This window comes from Acartia tonsa, chromosome 3 (genome assembly GCF_053477335.1).
Source record: "Acartia tonsa isolate MP-2025a chromosome 3, ASM5347733v1, whole genome shotgun sequence".
Classification (NCBI taxonomy): domain Eukaryota; kingdom Metazoa; phylum Arthropoda; class Copepoda; order Calanoida; family Acartiidae; genus Acartia; species Acartia tonsa.
Window position 1 is genome coordinate 15864938 of NC_137262.1, and position 19304 is coordinate 15884241.

The 19304-nt window shown below is 30.3% G+C and overlaps 2 protein-coding genes across 3 annotated transcripts in view; both read right to left on the bottom strand.

Annotated features, from left to right (window-relative positions):
* Positions 1–191: 191 nt before the first annotated feature.
* Positions 192–3286, bottom strand: LOC145313446 (serine hydrolase-like protein). Its single transcript, XM_080152869.1, has 7 exons — positions 3119–3286; positions 2249–2302; positions 1948–1986; positions 1436–1528; positions 1064–1177; positions 750–805; positions 192–353 (listed from the first exon to the last, which is right to left on the bottom strand). The coding sequence occupies exons 1-7, from the start codon at positions 3171–3173 to the stop codon at positions 207–209; spliced, it is 558 nt and encodes a 185-aa protein (XP_080008995.1). The 5' UTR covers positions 3174–3286; the 3' UTR covers positions 192–206.
* Positions 3287–5584: 2298 nt separating this feature from the next.
* The window catches only part of LOC145313456 (sodium/hydrogen exchanger 2-like), a 32069-nt gene continuing 18349 nt past the window's right edge, over positions 5585–19304 (bottom strand). The window contains exons 11-25 of one of the 2 annotated variants that reach the window (XM_080152883.1): positions 18812–18873; positions 18228–18279; positions 17640–17766; positions 17399–17461; positions 16762–16809; positions 16432–16517; positions 16028–16128; positions 15687–15796; positions 15203–15324; positions 14798–14882; positions 14336–14437; positions 13429–13598; positions 12541–12640; positions 6014–6070; positions 5585–5850 (exon numbers count right to left, since the gene is read on the bottom strand). In XM_080152883.1, the coding sequence (XP_080009009.1) occupies positions 5758–5850; positions 6014–6070; positions 12541–12640; positions 13429–13598; positions 14336–14437; positions 14798–14882; positions 15203–15324; positions 15687–15796; positions 16028–16128; positions 16432–16517; positions 16762–16809; positions 17399–17461; positions 17640–17766; positions 18228–18279; positions 18812–18873 (1378 nt within the window). In that variant the 3' untranslated portion in view covers positions 5585–5757. The remainder of the gene's footprint in view (positions 5851–6013; positions 6071–12540; positions 12641–13428; positions 13599–14335; positions 14438–14797; positions 14883–15202; positions 15325–15686; positions 15797–16027; positions 16129–16431; positions 16518–16761; positions 16810–17398; positions 17462–17639; positions 17767–18227; positions 18280–18811; positions 18874–19304) is intronic. The other variant, XM_080152884.1, reaches the window with a different exon arrangement.

The following is a 19304-nucleotide window of genomic DNA, read 5'->3' on the forward strand; positions in this document are numbered from 1 at the left end:
GTACGTCCATTTAAAACATGTTGATTTTTACAAGGCATCTCTATAATCAAGTTCTAAATATGTAAGTATGTCCTTAAACAGCATCCTGAATTTAAGCATTTTGCATCAAATTTACTTACAATTTTTTAGACTCAAATATTGATATACTGATTATTCAGTTCTGACACTCAACAAGTACTTCGCTTTTATGGTTGTTGTCATCCTTGTTAATGGAAAGCTAAGTAGGTATTAATAACAAAAAATAATATTTTTGATCTATGGCTTTTCAAGTTTTCATCCCTAGCTCTTTTAACCATAAGATCAGCAGTCCTACAAACTGGACGTACAAGGTCTATCATTATAACATGATCTACCTGAAATAAAATAATAAGTTGAACATTTTTTTTATCTGAAGCAAAATATCTCAAAACACTCTGGTCTACCTGGGTTGTTATTTTCAGGTTTTAATATCTTATGAAAAAAAACTAAACAAATAAAGTTATTTTCATTATTTTCGAAATTTTCGTCTGTTTAATCAAATCCAAAGCTTTTCAAAATATAGTTCCGAATCCGTTTTAATTCCATTGGACTAGAACCGCAGCGCTCGGCCTAAAACCTATAACCTAGCCTGATTTTTTAAAATATTGACGAACCGGAAAGGGGCAGTGGGAGGATAAGAGCATAACGCCGTAATTTCTATCCTTACCATCCGCGGAAACTGTCTCTAATACGATGCGACAAGTAGATAATAATTATGTAGAAAACCTTACTTTGTCTGGAAATAAACCAGAATAACAGGCACTTAAACCTCCTCCCATTGAATGACCTAAAATTGAATAAAAAAAATAATAGAAGTCTGAGGGAGTGGACAAGATTAATAAAATTAAGAAAATGGGAATATATTAATATTATATAGTTTTATACCGAAGTACTTAAAAGATACAAGGATGACAAATTCCATAAAAATAAGGATCAAAATATATGAGACCTTTTTATAGACATTAACAGAGTAGCAGAAGAAAATAATACAACAGTCGTATAAAACGAATGAACATAGGGCAACATACTTTCATAAAATAATTACCTACAAGACTGAATTTATCCCATTTGAAATGTTTTCTCACTCTCTCAATGAAAACTGACCCCTCTAGGTAATGATACATACTTCCATTTGGCAGGTGGGAACTCAATCCATGACCTAAAATACATTTTAGAGTAAGAGGTCTTGCCTGGTAGTTGCATAAATGTAGTAAAATATGGGATTATGAAGAATAGGCTATTACTGCCGAAAAAACCCTCATATCTGGTAAAAAATTACAGTAGATACTTTCCTTTGTGTTATCAAATTCTTTTTTTACCACATAAAAGCAAGTACTATAATTTCTTTGGGTTGGTTAACTTTAAAGGGTGGACAACAGCCTCTCTCCCCTTTTTTGTTGAAAAAAACCCAGTCTACCTGGATAGTCTATTGCAACTATGTTATGACCAGAAGGCCAATCCTTGGCAATAAGGTCCAGGCTTCCACAATTATCCAGCCACCCATGTAAACCTGAAAGTACATTTATATAAAATTTTAAATCCTACTATCCTACTTGTTACATGTTACCCATGCACATCTCTACTTTAAACTCACTTAGTCCATCAGTCTAACGGTACTGCAAGATTTGTTAAGAAGGTTTATGTGCTTAGCTGTTGGCGAAATCTTGTGCAAAGATTCCTATGACAACTGGGTAACCACTCTATCTTTAAACAAGCACACTATTAGCCTACATTTCAAAGAAATTCTAAGCATCATTTAATCAAACGTCTGAAAAGTACAGTTAATGATAAATGCCTATCCCATATAATATTTTTAATGCGTCCTATTATATTAAAAGAGGAAGGCTTTAACTAAGTGTACCAAAATCCATATGAAGTTTAAAATGTCTCTAAAAAGGAATTTATTTGAACACTTTAAAGATCACTTACCCAGCCAAGGATGCCCATCTTCGTCACCCCAAGATTTTCCTATAAAAATATATTAATTGTGTATTATTACAAATAAAAATCATACACTTGGCATACTTCAAAAATCAAATTAGGTAAAGATTTAAAAATAAACACCCTTAAAAAAGAAGTGAAATGTCTCTCTGTACAAAAATATCTTTCTGACTGCTGGACTAACATTATGTAAGTCTAGGGGAGGTATAGAATAATGTAGGTAATGAGGTAATTTACCCCTGGGAAAACTTTGATGCTGCAAAAAAATGATTTTTAAAATGATATTTACCTGAAATTTTGCCCCATGGTACAGGAATTTCTATTTCTTTAAACTGTGATCTGTCTTAAAAATAATATAGTTCTTTATTTTATACAATTCTTATATAAAAGTAACAGGATATCTGTGTGTAGCGAAGGATCCTGCTATCCGATGAACTGATTCACTTTTTATTTAAAACTAAAATTAAACTTGGAGGGTCGACCTACCCCCTTAGCCTCTTCCCTAAAGCATGTTTGTCTGTGTTGATGTGTGCAAAAATAACAAAACCTCTTGAAAATTGAGGCGAAACAATGGTAAAACAAAATTTAGAATTATTTATTTGAGACAAAGGACCGTCTGTTAAGTAGGTTGACCAAACAAATTTTAACCTCCCATTTAGATCTTTTGTGGATGTGTGTTACCCTTTGAAAATCTCTTGTGGAACCAAAATATTTTTATGGCGCTTCACGCACGTCATGAATCAAAGTCCTATGTTATGAACTTGAATAAAACTAAGGAGGATGACCCTAGAGGCTAGAGACAGAGTTACTTGCTATATAAAAGTGTAGGCTTCTGAATTATTGAACTAAACCAATAAACAGAGACAGGTTTTAATCTATTTTAACCAATTATTATAAGGTTGTTACAAAGATTTTAATCCACTTTTTAACTATCCATTTAAACAACTTATTCCCTTTTTCATTGGTCCACATTAATCAATTTCATTTAAACTTATTCTAACAGTTTACTAGTACACAAATATTGTATAATATAAAACGATTAAAATCTCAAAATGTCTATGATTGTTGCTGATGTACGTACTATTATTTCAAGTTTCTTAACTGATTTATAGATTAAATATAAGAACAATTATAGTTTAATTAAAAATTCCAGATTCACCTGTCATTGTCGTAGAAAATCGCCTCACTAAACTATTATTAACATGTCTTAACATTATTACAAAAGATTAAATTATTAATATTTGTACTTTTAAATGTTTTCAAAGTTATGTAACTTCACTTCTTTGACTTGGAAAACTTGTCTGCTACTGAAAGATAACAAAGTGTGTGTGTGTGTGCGTGGTGTGTTTACAAAAATCAGCTGATTTGCATAAGGAAAAGTGGTCACTTTCTGGTTTTAAGAATTTCAGATTGTAGGATATTAAAATGCATAAAACCTGATGTTTATTCAAATATTACTGGATATTTTTAGATTCTTTAATCAATATTTAGGAATTTTGTTTAGTTTATACCAATTATGAGTTTATTTTTAGATTACATTCATCATGATTTTCCAATTATTTAAAGTTTCTAATTTAACATTTTTGTAATTTTTCCCCCTTCTTCGAAGAAATATGGGTAATAAGCATTATATTATATACTTGTTGCTTCGCCTATAGTATCTAGGGGGTGCAAGTAAAACAGCCTAAAGCTACCTCTAGACTCTACAAAGATTATCTGAAAAGAAAAGTACAATATTTTTGGACCAGCAATTTCCGAGATATTTAGATTCCGACTAAAAATCTTACTACTTTATGTTATAGGATATATTAACAATTATACCAAAATGGTAGTTTTTGAAGATCTAGCTTTTTTTAATTTCAATGTTTTTTTTTAAAGATATGGAAAATTTCTTAAAAATGAAACATTAGAATGTAGAAACTCCACAAGCAAAAAAAACAATTAGGGTTTTAAATTTATTTATTTTTTATTAACATTTTATCAATTTTTATAAACATTTAAATTGTCCCATTATATTATTTATTTTACAAATACATAATCATTGATAGAAAAGTAAAAAAAACTAAGTATGGTGTTTTACATATTTTATAACAAATGAGAGGTCATTTTTAACATGTTTTAATAAATTACATTTTTCTTAATTTCTTTTTGATATTGTCAATTAAAATACATTTACACATTTTAAATTAGAGAATATAATACAAGATTGGTTGATTCACTAAATTGAATACTTTTTTTACTTTATTGTACTAACAAATCAGTAATAAAAGAATAGGCAATTACAAAAAACACCTTCATTGGAAAAACAATTAAAATAGTGTAAAATAATTTTTAATTTCAAAGAAGTTGTATCAACTTTTTTGCTTTTTATTTAAGATAGCTAGCCGGTCCTTTCAGTAAGTATTAGATGTAAAATTTTTCATAGAATTCAGATATGCAATCGTTTTTTTTTGTAGACCTCTTATTTTTTAAGTAATTTAAGTTTTTTAAAAAAATAATTAAGTCGGTTTTAAGGTACTAAAACGCAACAAAATAAAAGAAGAAAATAGCCAGTATAAACAAAAATAGTAAGATCTTTGATTTGACACCTTACTTTTAAAATTCTGTTGAGTAATTGTTGAAAAAATCTATTTTTTTAACCTCGGTTTAATCAAAACATTAAACCTAAATATTTTCTCATACAGACATAAAAAATATGGGTTCATATATACCATTAGAATGAGAAAAATAATATGAATCCATTGTAAGCAAAATTGAAAAAGTTTAAAAAAATTGTAATAAAAAATAGAAAAAATAAAAAAGTTATTTTAAGAATTGTAACTACTAAACTAGCCAATCACAAATCGCAAAAATTGACGAATCGGGAAGCTTAATCTATAAAATTAACCTATAGAATTGCCAGAAAAAAAGGAGAACGTTCATACAATATATACAATAGATACTACAATAAATATAGTGATATTAAAGAACATGTAAAGAATGAAAAATTATGAACAAATATGCATCAGTCTGTTTATAAACTTCAAAACAATGCAGTTAAAAATACATTATTGTTTCTTGTGTTTAAAAAATATCTGCTACATTGCATTGTCTTTTGTTTAGGTTTGGTTCAGGTTTGGTTCAAGCTAACCCTTTAAAGCCGAAAATTATGATTCTTAAAATAAACTTATTTTTTTTATTATAGTTTTATAAAACTTTTTCAATTTTGCTTAGAATAGATTCGTAATATTTTTCTGATTCTAATGGTATATATGAACCCATGTTTTTTATGTCTGTTTGAGAAAATATTTAGGTCTAAAGTTTTTATTAAACCGAGGTTAAAAAAATAGATTTTTTCAATAATTACTCAACAGAATTTTAAAAGTAAGGTGTCAAATTAAAGATCTTACTATTTTTGTTCATACTGGCCATTTTCTTCTTTTATTTTGTTGCGTTTTAGTACCTTAAAACCGACTTAATTATTTTTTTAAAAAACTTAAATTACTTAAAAAATAAGAGGTCTACAAAAAAACCGATTGCATATCTGAATTCTATGAAAAATTTTACATCTACTACTTACTGAAAGGACCGGCTAGCTATCTTAAATAAAAAGCAAAAAAGTTGATACAACTTCTTTACTAAAATTTTTATCTATCGGCCATAAAATAGAAAAATGGTTTCGCCGGCCGTTAGATAAAGCTAGATTTTAGTAATATTGTATAATGTCTTTAACTTTATACTATTTGCCTATTCTTTATGACTGAAAAAAGGACTGAAGTACTAAAAATACACAAGACATGAAAAATTAACATCACAAATTTAGGGTGCCTCGTTAAGATCTTCTAAATTTTTATTCCGCTCCATGTATGAGGCCGTGCTAAACCGTCGCCGCAGGTTGTCCAATTCAACATCCTACAAAATTATTGTTTAAAAAAGGATAATTAATTCAAAAAGGGTTAAATCTAACCCACAAAAGAATAATAATTAATATAAAATACATGAAAAATGTTGATACTTATCGTATTAGTGTGTTAATCGTGTTTGATTACTTTTTTTCTTGTTTGTATTAACTTACACTAACATGAGAAATAGTGCTGATTCTTCTTTGAAGATTGGTTCCAGGGGCGCGGTCCTGAAATAAAAAAAATCCATCAAAACACAATAGTTTTAAATTTCATATTTAAGATTTTCTGCAAAATTAATGACAGCAAAGTCAATTGGTTCGATTGGTCAAGTAGCGAAGATTTGAGACAGTTAATGATAAAGTAGGTGTGCAATCGTTTCCGAACATATATCTAATTATCAAATCATCAAAAATACATTATTATGTTAATAAAACAAGTATTTTTTCCCATGCTTCACAATTAAACATCCCCCCCAAAATTATTTGCTATTTTGTCTTTTTGCAATTATGAATTGGTATGCAGAGGTTGATATGTGGAAGTTAATTCACATATATAAGATTATGTAATAATGGCCTTGATAAGTAATACACAAATATTACAATTCATTTTCTTATCGTTTTCTTATAATATACAATCACAATCAGTAATTAAAAGGATTATGTATTTGAAGAAAAATCAATTGAGATTAGATATAATATTCAGTCTTTATCAGATGTGCTTTGTTAATCACTTGTATAGATGCTGAGATTAATTGATGAAGAGGACATAGTTTATAAATTAATCTACAGCCCATTCATTCCCCTAAATTTACAAGGTAACGACATACGATTTGGTTAAAAGCTAAATTTGTTGTCCCTGTATCCCTGGATCATATCTAATATTATACTTGTAATATATACTTCTCAGATAGATATTGGAAAGCCTTGGCTTATCTACAGGGTTAGGCACTAATATTCACAGATTTTAATAATTTTTTCATTTTTTTGTAGATAAGTTATTCTATAATTCTAAAACTTTTTATTTTGTCCTTGTTTCTGTCAGAGAAGTGTTTTTGGGAAAGCATGATTCTAAGCTGCTATTTAAACTAGACGTCTAAACTCCAATTCTAATGAACTACACTACATTCTAACTCACTTCGTTCTTCTGTCCGGACGTATATTTGTAAAAAAAAGTATTTATTGGCTGCTATAGACGATAGGCTTCTGAAGTTTCTTAACAACTTATTTTATCTGTCTTTTGATGTTTCTAGTAGTTCAATTATATTTGTTTTTTATTTATGTGTTTCGCCTCTTATGGATGTTGTAATCCTTCGCTTAAAGAAACCAAGATTCTCTTTAATTCTATACAAACATTTCATGATTTAAAATGCTAAAAATAAGTCCTTTCCATGTTTGTGTGTGTGGCTATTAGAAAATGCATTGCATTGAAGGCTATAGAAAAATCGTTAGACATAACATCATACAATCTCAATGTTGATCAAATTATCAATATTTTTCTTTGCTGTCATCTAAATCATAGACGTGCATTGGTGGGGTTAAAAGAGTGTTCACCCTCTCAAACTGTGAAACCCCTATGTAAACCCCACTAAATTTTTTTAAAAATACATCAAATTCACCCCCCCCACACACAAAAAAATTTGCAACCCCTCATGTTACCTTCCTTAAAACAAAAAGCTTGGACGTCCCTGTAAAGAATGAAAAATTTTAACTTACATAGTTTGATACACATTTATGCTTAAGTCCCCTCCCCCAACCCTATTTTTCTCTACGTAGCTGAGGACAACTGTTTTAAAATAACACAAGAAACATATACTGAAATATAATTTAAACTTTAGAAAGTAAAAGATAATTGAAACAATTTTGTAAACTTTATAATAGGATAATGGGATTTTAATAAGTAAATTAACTTTTAAACTATTTTAAAATTTATCAAATCATTATTAAAATTTCAAGTAAAGTTTAGCTACAATTTTTTTTTGCGCTTTAGGAAAAATTTAGAGCAGAGCTTTTATATTCTAAGTTTTTGAGAAATTTTAAATAAACTTATGCTAAAATAAAATTATCAAGATACATAAAGAAAAGCTAATTTAAAATATGTACAAAGTTAATAATTATTTTTTAAAAATGTTGTCATATTTTATTCTTGTTTTTTTTTTGCAATATTATAATTTTTGCGCATGAATATACTTATGAAAAACATTTTTATTATCATGTGAACAATAAAGTTTATTATCAATAAAAATTGTACTGATACAAACAAACAACGGTGTCTTCTTTTATGCACAATTTAACTAACATAATAAAATAATTTTGTTTGTTAATCAATTACACATTTAGTTTTGTCTCCTGTACTTATATACAAGGGCCTCGGCAGCTGCTCATAAGCCTCAGTTTTAAATTTAAACCCACTTGTTGCAATACAAGAGAATCCGAAAAGATGGACACAATAAAAACTGTCCCGAATTTGTATTAATTTTGAGGAACACGACTCCAGTTACGTCATATTTTTCTTTCCCGAAAAAGGGAAGGGGGGTAGAAAATCTCTTCAAAAGAGATGGGGAAAACCCCCTTTTCTCCCATCTCTTTTTTCTTCCCCCCTTCCCTTTTTTTCTTTCCCCCTTCCCTTTTTCGGGAAAGAAAAATATGACGTAACTGGAGTCGTGTTCCTCAAAATTAATACAAATTCGGGACAGTTTTTATTGTGTCGAAAAGATGGATTGTCTGTTTAGGAACAGGCTTAGACATCCAGCTAAATTTGAAATTTTTCCCTTAGCGAATAGGCTGAGATATGATCAAGAAATGTAATTGAATTTGGATATTGTGACGGAGGAATTATTGTTGTCAATTTATGTTGATAGTATAGTCCTCAGATATTGGTCAATAGGTTCCTCCAGGGCCAGAGAAGGGGATAGTGTAAAGTCATAAGGGAGTGGGTATCATTATATCAGCTAGCTAAGAAAAACATTTATCAGGGTATGCAAGAATCTCACACAATATCCACGTATTCTATATCCAGTATTCGAGAGTTTATATTTTCATCAGGGGCTGCAATTCAGCCAATTAATTACAATTGAAATTGCCGAAAATTAAATATTTTGTTGAAGGTAAAGGGAAGTGGGTAAGAAGGGGGGAGAAAAAGGGGAGGAGGTTGAGGGGAAATTTTCACATAGAATTGTTTGTCAGAATCACATTCCCTTTTCCCTGATTTTTATTTTCTGCATTGTACAATTTGATGTTTGTTCAATAACCACTTTATGGATAAACACCCCTGTCCTGGATAAAATGTTTATTTAAAAAAACATGCGCATTCAGTTTTTTTCATTTCCTGATAGATTTTTGTCCCCCAATTCCAAAAATATCTTTCCCGAAATCCTAGCTGTTCTATAAGATCTCCAAAAATGCAAATTACTTTTGGCACTGATTTTTCAATATTTTTTCAATAAACAAATAAGAAATTTTGTTCAAAGCATGTTTTAGTGAACAGTAAAAAGGGTTTATCAGACCATAGATTATACATTCCTTAAATGCCAACAAGACCTAACAGAATCAATAAGAAATACCTCCAATTTTGACTGTTTTTAATGGTTAAACATAGCCATTTCTGGTTTTAACCTGAAAAGACATTGAAGGAGCAGTTTTTAGGACTTGACTAAGAACAACAAAGTTGTAGATCTTCTCTAGTAGTAAACCCTTATATAAAATTAAGTCAATTTAAGGTTCCAGGTATGATCCTCCAGGTCTCCAGAAATCTTTAAAAGCCTCCTGTAAGAGCAATTTTTGATTTAGAGACTTTAAATTTTAGAATTAAGCTTTTCTTACATGTCTACATAAAGTATAAATTAGATTATACATTCCTTAAATGCCAACAAGACCTAACAGAATCAAAAAGAAATACCTCCCATTTCTGGTTTTAACCAGAAAAGACATTGAAGGAGCAGTTTTTGGGACATGTCTAAGAAAAACAAAGTTGTAGATCTTCTCTTCTCTAGTAGTAAACCCTTATATAAAATTAAGTCAATTTAAGGTTCCAGGTATGATCCTCCAGGTCTCCAGAAATCTTTAAAAGCCTCCTGTAAGAGCAATTTTTGATTTAGAGACTTTAAATTTTAGAATTAAGCTTTTCTTACATGTCTACATAAAGTATTAAGATCTGCTGTCAGCTTCCAAGTACAGCTGCGGCTGATGAAACTTTTGTTTCAAGATTTTTAATATAAAATTTACTTACAAAGAAACATTTCCTGAAAAAATGGTTTTTCTAGCTGCAATAATAAGAAAATGACAGCTTTTTGAAATTTTTAAGTAAAAAGACCTGAAAACAAAGGTTGTTAAATAAAAGGGTGAAGAAAGCAAAAAATAACTTTGACTTTCCTATAGTCAGAAATTCATTATTAAACAGGGGACATGCACACAAATTTTTTGCTCTCTAGCCCTAATAGGAGGTGAGAAAATAGGGCACATTACTTTTGGGACTGATTTTTCAATATTTTTTAATGAACTAATAAGAAATTTTGTTCAAAACATGTTTTAGTGAACAGTAAAAAGGGTCTAACACACCTAAAATTATACATTCCTTGAAGGCCAACAAGACCTAAGAGAATCAATAAAAAAATACCTTTCATTTTGACCGTTTTTAACTGTTAAACATAGCTATTTCTGGTTTTAACCTGAAAAGACATTGAAGCAGCAGTTTTTCAGACTTGACTAAGAAAAACAATGTTGTAGTACTCACCTAGCCTAACAATAGCTGTAAGAAGGGCATCTGCCTAAGATTATTATTATTGATTGGGGAAAGGGGGCGTTGAATGCCCCACCCCCTCACTATTTTCTCAGCTCCTATTACGGCTAGAGGACTTTGTGTGCATGTCCCCTGTTTGATAATGAATTTCTGACTATAGGAAAGTCAAAGTCAATTTTTGCTTCCTTCACCCTTTTATTTAACTACCTGTTTTCAGGTCCTTTTTTACTTAAAATTTCAAAAGGCTGTCATTTTCTTATTTTTGCAGCTAGAAAAACCATTTTTCAGGAAATGTTTATTTGTAAGTAAATTTTATCAGGTATAAGGTATAACCAACAAGCGAAATAAATATGAAATAATATTTGAGGGCAAATGGAGATGTCGTCAATTTTATGATGTTTTGCCCCCCAATGACAGCTGAAAAACACATATAGGATTCGTGATTTTTTTCCTAATTAATTTCATTGTTGGTATAAGCTAAAACTTTATTTTAGAAATCTTAAAACATAAGTTTTGGCGGCTGCAGCTGTACTTGGCAGCTGACAGCCGCTGCAGTCAGCCGAAAAACAGATCTTAATATATTTTGTAGACATGTAAGAAAAGCTTAATTCTAAAATTTGAAGTCTCTAAATCAAAATTTGCTCTTACAGGAGGCTTTTAAAGATTTTTGGAGACCTGGAGGATCATACCTGGAACCTTTAATTGACTTTATTTTATATAAGGGTTTACTACTAGAGAAGATCTACAACTTTGTTGTTCTTAGTCAAGTCCTAAAAACTGCTCCTTCAATGTCTTTTCAGGTTAAAACCAGAAATGGCTATGTTTAACCATTAAAAACAGTCAAAATTGGAGGTATTTCTTATTGATTCTGTTAGGTCTTGTTGGCATTTAAGGAATGTATAATCTATGGTGTGATAAACCCTTTTTACTGTTCACTAAAACATGCTTTGAACAAAATTTCTTATCTGTTTATTGAAAAAATATTGAAAAATCAGTGCCAAAATTAATTTGCATTTTTGGAGATCTTATAGAACAGCTAGGATTTCGGGAAAGATATTTTTGGAATTGGGGGACAAAAATCTATCAGGAAATGAAAAAAACTGAATGCGCATGTTTTTTTAAGTAAACATTTTATCCAGGACAGGGGTGTAAAATGTAGGATCAACCATCAATATATTGTTTTTCTTATGATGCAATAAAAACATATCATAATGTGTAATAATATATTATATTTTTTGGAAAGAAAACTAAGAAGCGGATTTCGTCGTATTTTTAAAGTAGCTTTTCTCCTATTTCTAGCTCCTGCTCTAACCCTGCGGGGCAATCATTAATATTTACCTAACATAAAATAACCTATCAAAAGCTACTGTGAAAATGCAACGAAATCCGCCACTTTGTTTTCTTTCCATGGCCCTACTTTTTAATGCGCAGCATTTCTTTAAGTTGCATTATTATTGCTTCCCTATTTTATCATGTAAACTTCAAAGTAGCTCTACAACTACTTACTTCCTTTGCTTTATGTATCAAGGGTGTCTAACTTTTTGATTTTGGGGGGGGGGGGGGGGGTTAAAAATTCAAAATTCAGAATTTTGAGGGTGCCTACGGCACTCCCAAATTCATTTGGGGGGAGGGGGGATTAACCCTTTACCCCCCCCCCATTGGACTTCCTTGGTCTGTATACTATCAATGTGTAATACTTTTATTTTTTAATATTAAATATATTTTTAGCTAAGACAATAATATCTCAACCAATGCAACCTCATTGCCTGACAAAAAATGGGAGGGGCCGTTTTATCACCACGTTATCTTATTCGTTGGTTTAAAAACTTTGATTGGTTGGTTGAAAAATTGTAGTGTCCAAGCTTTTTTATCAAAAGTAAGGACAAAATTTTGTTTATCATCTTTATAGTTGTAAATACATTTTTCGTTCATTGTCATATCTCGGTAAAAATAAAAGGCTTACCGCCAAACTGCTGATATTGAGTCCACTTCTTAGAACAGAAAGGTCGTCACGACCAGTGGCCACGGTCTGGGGGTCAATAACAGACAAGCGGACAGATCTCCTAAGAAAAAGAATTATATTTTACTACCAGCCTTGTAATGTAATTTCCAGTATGGAGCTTTGAAACCGATTAATATCCGCTGGATTGGAACCGGTTCTCAACCATACTGAAAAGTTTAGTATCATATCGTATTATACACAGTTTTCATAGAATAATCAAATAAAAATCATAATATTAATATAATTTTACAATACAGGGAAAGCTGTCTATGATACGATACAATAAATAACTATTCTATCATTTTCTTTCTCATATTTTGCACATATTTTTTTCATATCCAACTTTTTAAAACTCTTCGTTTCAATTTGACCCCTTTCTTCAAAAATCTTTGCTGCTGGATGGACATAATCATCTATGTTTAAAAGCTAAAATACCTAGGTTTATGATTATCTTTTGGTTTATGTTGGCTAGAATTGTGGTAGCTAGCCTTATGATAACTTGATTTATGAAAATTATTTACATAAAAAATAGGTATACCTACCTTATTCCTAGGTACAGCGTGTAAAAATTATAATAAAATTATTAGAAAGATTAATAAAATTTCACAATTTAGAACCATTTTCAAAATTTAAAAAAGGGGAAGCAGTTTTTTTCCTATGCCTAACACCACCGGGCGGCCTTAACCCTGCGGGGCCTATAACTGCCGTGTCCTAACCCTGTGGGGCTACTCATAACCTAACTTTGTCTGACCCTCTATTTTCATTTTTTTTCTAGGCGCTGAATATTACTCCAAAGAAAAGCAAATTTCCTAAATATTGGTATTTTTCTGCATCAAAAAAATATCTAACCTAGTAATATTAGATCTCTCACTGCCTCGCCTAGATCTTGAGGGATGCAGGTCATGGATAAGGTTCATTATCTTTTTGTCCAGGATCATGGGGCTGTCAGGGAGGCTGAGACCTGGACGGATGGAGCGCAGGCTCACCTGATCACTCTCGAAACCGTCATTAATGAATGACTGAAATAGAAAAATTATTTTTAATTTTAAGTTTTCTTAAATAAACTTAATTTTTATTATCCTTTTGTAAATTTAACAAGATGTTTTTCTGTCAGTCTAAACTGAAGAATCTAGCTTCTCTTATGTTCTTGGAAGGATTAAAACTATTTTAGTGAAGGTAATCACCACCCTTCGAAAGTACCCTAGAATCTTCTAATCTTTTAAAAATTATCACTTTCTTATATTCTAATTGAAGCAGAAGAGATCTTATGACTTCAAATTCAATCTACAATACGTTCTTCTCTCGCAAATTTGCTAGATAAACAGAATGCTATATTAACAGAGATTATGAAACCTCCCCAATAAATGTCATTAATATCATAGCTATTACCACACAAAAATTTTTTTATTAATTTTTAGTAATAAAGTAGTTTAAAGTAACAATTAAAGCTAATTTTGAATTATATTATTCAACTACAATATAAAAAGATAAACCGAAAAAATTTAAAAAGCATTCCATAAAATATGATCTTAAGCTTCTTAAAAACAATAAATCAATTGTTTAAAAAGAATGTTTTAAAAAATTGACAAAAAAAGTTATTCTGCATTCAATAAAAAATAGTTAGAAAAGTATCTCCTAACGGCAAAAGTTCTAACAATATAGAATAGAAATTAAATTTGCATAAAATTTGATAAGTTTTATATAAATTTTCAAGAATATTTTGGCTTTTACCCTAAAAAATCCATTAAAATATTACCGTAGCCTTTTTGATTTGAGATTTAGGATCGTACAATCTCTTGAGATGTTCTTGAATTTCAATTTCCTCAAACAATTTCTTCATCTTATTGTCCATGTTGTCCTTAAAGGGTTAATATTAAACTTTTACTATAAACAAGGAAGAAAATGTCTATGTATTAAAATAAAGCGAATTTCAGATCAGCAACAACAAAAAAATCAATTATAGCATTTTAGCAATAACAACGTAAGAACGAAAAATGAAAAAAAAACTTGATTTTTTCTTTTAAAAAATAAACAGTTATTGCCATTCGTTGGATAAAAATCCGTAGATACTTACTGAATTTTAATTTGTTAGTTCAAAACATGTAGCGTCCTATCGTTTCAATCAGTAATTTGAATCTACAGAAGTTGTAATCATCCTTGCATTTATTATCATTTATGTATAGCAATACGTAGAAATGAATGGCTTATTGTTATTTACCTTACAGAAGATCTTCATGAGATATTGTTCATCAAATCTGAAGAAAATATTCTGCCACACTCCGAAGCTGTGAGATCCCATCACTCTGCACACATCAATTCATTTAGGGGTTTTATACAAAGTAGTGGGATGTCAGTCTGTCAGTTGCTAAAGCAAAAGCTTGATTAATTTGGGTTGAATGAGTTCCTAGTTGGAGGGAGGGGACATTGGGCTGTTAATTATACTAGTGCCCAAAGCTTTTTAATCTAGTTTTTCATTTGTTTGCTTAAAAACTTTGAGTATTTTTTTTTGGATTCGTACATCAATACATCATCCATTGTCTTATTCCTTTAGATCACTGTCCTATAGTAGACGTAGAGTATATCATTTTAATTTTTTACAGTCATAATCTAATAAATGATTTTCCTGTTAATTCCCGCGTAAATGTTATCAATAACATAATCATTCAACTCCTCCATCAATTTCTTTTGTTCAGAGTTCTCTCTGTCAATGTTCAGTAGGGTCACAAGAGGTTTAATTGTGGAGCCCTAAAAAAAATACATTTTATTTTTTAACACATATGTAAGTCCTGTGAAATCTCGTTAACGGCTAGAGGGATCAGTTGGCAATATTTTGCTTGGGTAAGTTTTAGGCTAACGCTAACACTTAAACAAACATTATTTTTATACTTTTAAACGTTTTTTTAGCACAGTTTATCAGAAGACAGTTATAAGAGTAGTACTGACAATCACAGAGCAAAGATTACAAGAGTGAAAAAAATACAGTTATAAGCTTAGTACTTACAACCACAGAGTAAATACTACAAGAGTGTTACCTGGAAGAAAATAGTAAAGAGTACAGTTATAAGAGTAGTACTTACAACCCGGAGTAAATACTACAAGAGTGTTACCTGGAAGAAAATTGTAAAGAGTACAGTTATAAGAGTAGTACTGACAAACATGGCACTTGATGGAACAATTTCTGGGTCGATACTCAATACCAGGGCAAAGCCAACAGCGCCTAAATATATTGTAATAAGCAAACAATTGTCTTATAAACAAGGACATTTATAATTATAAAGAGTAAAAAATAGTAGATAGGAGGGCCGGGTTAAATCAGAATTCATAGTAAATGGGGAGAGCAGAAAGTAGTAAAGTGGTTAGCTAATACATAACAAAAGTTTAGCGCAAACATTTTACCTACAGAATCAAGTAACTTGTAGAGTAGCTTCGCTACTGAAAAAATACTGACCTCTAAGACCGCCATAGGCCATGATAAACTGTTCTTGTAGATTTATTGGTTTCAAACGATACCGGTTCAGGATAAATGTAAAGGAATAAATCACCATAAATCTAACAAAATTATATAGTTGTAATTTTAATTCGTGGAATGCTTTGACCCTTAACAAAGCATAATTTATTCCAACAGAGTTTGAAATGTTTCTTGGTTTTAAGACAAATAAAGTTATTTCTAGTAGAGTTTGTTCTTTTGATATTAACAAAACAGCTAATAGAAAAACTTGAATGCAGGTTTAATTTTTAGCAATATTAGTATAAATTGCATAATAAAATGATCTAAAAATTAGTAAATTTTAATGTAAATGATTTAGATAATATCAAAAATGTACATAATGGGTAAATATTTCAACTGTATACCTAATGATGAGACAGAAAACAATGTTCCATGCTACGAAGCCAATATGAACATTCCATGACCAAGATTTCTCAAGTCCAAGGATTGACTACAAAACATTAGTGAAACAAAATGTCTAAAATATTCAAAACTGAAGAAATAACGAAAATACAAAAAAAACATGAAAAAGTTGAGTTTAAATATAAAAAAGTTGTGATTCACAGATCTTCACAATTTCATAGAATTCAATTATCCGTTTCTGAACTAATAAAACCTCTATTGTTTCATTTTCTTTACCGCGGAAAACTGTTATACGATATTTTATAAATATTTCAAGATATTTTGTTTCTTGCCTTGCCAATATACAAGAAAATAACAGTGTCCATAGTTTGGGATAAAGTCTACAGATTTAAAATTAGTTATTTAGCTTTCATATTTGTGTGTACTGGTCTGCACGGGTGTGTTATTGCAATGCAGAACAGTACGGGTGTGGAGATAAGTATATATTTATAGACAAACAGACAGAATGACGCACGGACAAAGCCTAATTGTAGACAAACTGCGCTACCAAAAAGACACGTAGGACTAATAATCAAAGGCAATTATAATAATTGGATTTTCTTTGTTCTCTTCTAGTCTGATGGGCTAATATGCTACAAATCAACCATATTTTCCCTATGTATAATCCTTACAAAGGTACATATACCACATCAATTCTAACGACAATTATGTTCATACTCATCGAATCTAATACGCTCCAACAACAGTTCATGTGAAAAAGAAGAAAAAGTAAATAAAAATTAGCGGTCAATTGAATTTTTAAAATTGTTAAGATAGAAAATAATTTTGGGCAGGTATTGTAAATAAATCATAGAATATAACACATGTTTTAAACTCGAATAAATGTAATTTAATTAGTGTTAAAACCAACAATCTAAGCATTATAGAACACACAAAGCATGTATTATCTAAGCTAAATAACTGATTTTCCTTTGAGAAAGTATCAATCGTTATCAACGAATCACGGTGAATATTTTTGAAGGCATAATGAGCCTAAGTTTAATAGATAATCAATTATAAAAGTCTTTTAAAATTTAAAAATATAACAAGGATGACAACATCCATAAGTAGCGAAGCTCAAAAATTATGGATAGATATCCGGAAAAAATGAACACATTTAGGACTTTAGACAAAGGTCTTGATATAATTTTTTTTTACTAATTGATTATGCCTGAACGACACCACAGCAGACCATGGATAGGATACCAGACCAGTGCATCAGCTCCGCCAGGAAGTAGGCTATGTAGCCCATACCCATCACTATCAGGGGCTCTATGATGGTCAGACCAGTAGTAGCTCTGTAGTAGTTCAAAGGTTAGATAAATGATGGTTTTTGAAAGCGAGGCTTTTCAATAATTAAAGTCTTTCTGTCTGTCCGGGACAGTTAGCTCTTTTATTTTATTTAAACTGATTAGAATTATCCTATAGAAAAAATTTATCTATAATTTATCTAGACTTGTGCATTAATATACTGCTTATTCAGTTATAACCCTCTACAAGTGTTTATGTTTGTTTTTGTTTTACCGTTACGGAGCTCGTTTTATGGATGTTGTCATCCTTGTTTTTTATTCTTTTCCGTTATTTGTTTGATATCTATGATTATTATTTAAACTTTCTTTTCTATTTAAAAATCCTTCCTTTTATTTTTTATCTTTTAAAAATCATTTATCTTTAATTGAACTTTGTACATCTTGTAAAAAGATATAAAAAAATGAATGAAAAACTGTAGTGAATGACGTGGTGCCAGGTATCTAATTTCCTGGTGATTATTCCAGTCATTAAACCAACTATAAGACCAAGCAAACAACCTCCTGAAATATCAGAGTTAATCAATTTATGATCAGAGATACACAGGGATAGGTTAATAGTGTAAATAAATATCTTGAAAATTAAAAAAATATTGGAGAAAAGAGGTCCCTTTTAATCTAATATTTTTTACTCTTTTATTAAAGAGGTATAAAAAATTTGTATGATTTAGATCTAATCTTAAATTATAGGGAGTGTGTTAGTAAATTGAAAAAATGCGATATTGGCACCCAGACCAATGCATTTTTATGCTTACTTTGGATTAGGCAAGCAGGGTTAAAGCCCTCCGGGGGGTGAAAAATAATGTTTGTTCAGAAATAAAAGGTTAAGGGAGGGGGTTTGAAATAGATTTCAGTGAAAGGACAAAAAACATTTTGTCACACCTTAAATACAAGATTTTTCATTGCTTATAATAACATGCTACTTTACAGTAGAAAACTGCAATTTTCATCCCAATTAAAGGCACTTTTGACTTTCATAGCATTATCCCTGCTTTTTGATGAAGAATGATCCAAATAAAAGAATGGGAAAATTTACCTCCTGCCACAGTAAAGAATGATGCACAGCCGAGCAGACAGTCAATAACAGTTACAGTATAGCCTACAGGTTCCAATATTATGTTGATTATTAAAATTAGGATAAATGACGAAAATTACCATCAAATTCAAATATATCGTATCAGCATAGCAAAAACCTTTATATTTTTTTTATAAAGTTGAACTACTCTATAATTCATTTTGACTGTCCGTCAGTAAGTTCATAAGATATTGATTTTATACTGTGAAGGTAACTCAACAAAGTGTCTCAAAAATCAGCCATGTGACGTCATAAAAATGTGGAAGATGAGAGAAGAAGTGGGAAAGAAATCCCTAAAAAGAGATGGACAATTCCTCATTTTTATGACGTCACATAGATATTGATTTTATACTGTTCAATGTGTAGGTAACTGGACAAAGTGTCTCAAAAATCAGCTATGTGACGTCATAAAAATTAGGAAGTTAAGAGGAGAAATGGGAAAAAAACCCTAAAA

Coding starts and splice junctions, on each gene's coding strand:
- LOC145313446 (XM_080152869.1), bottom strand. CDS start 3,173: ATGTTAAGACATGTTAATAATAGTTTAGTGAGGCGATTTTCTACGACA. Junction 1,987..2,248: donor ACCATGGGGCAAAATTTCAG/GTAAATATCATT, acceptor ATATTTTTATAG/GAAAATCTTGGGGTGACGAA. Junction 1,178..1,435: donor AGTTGCAATAGACTATCCAG/GTAGACTGGGTT, acceptor AATGTATTTTAG/GTCATGGATTGAGTTCCCAC.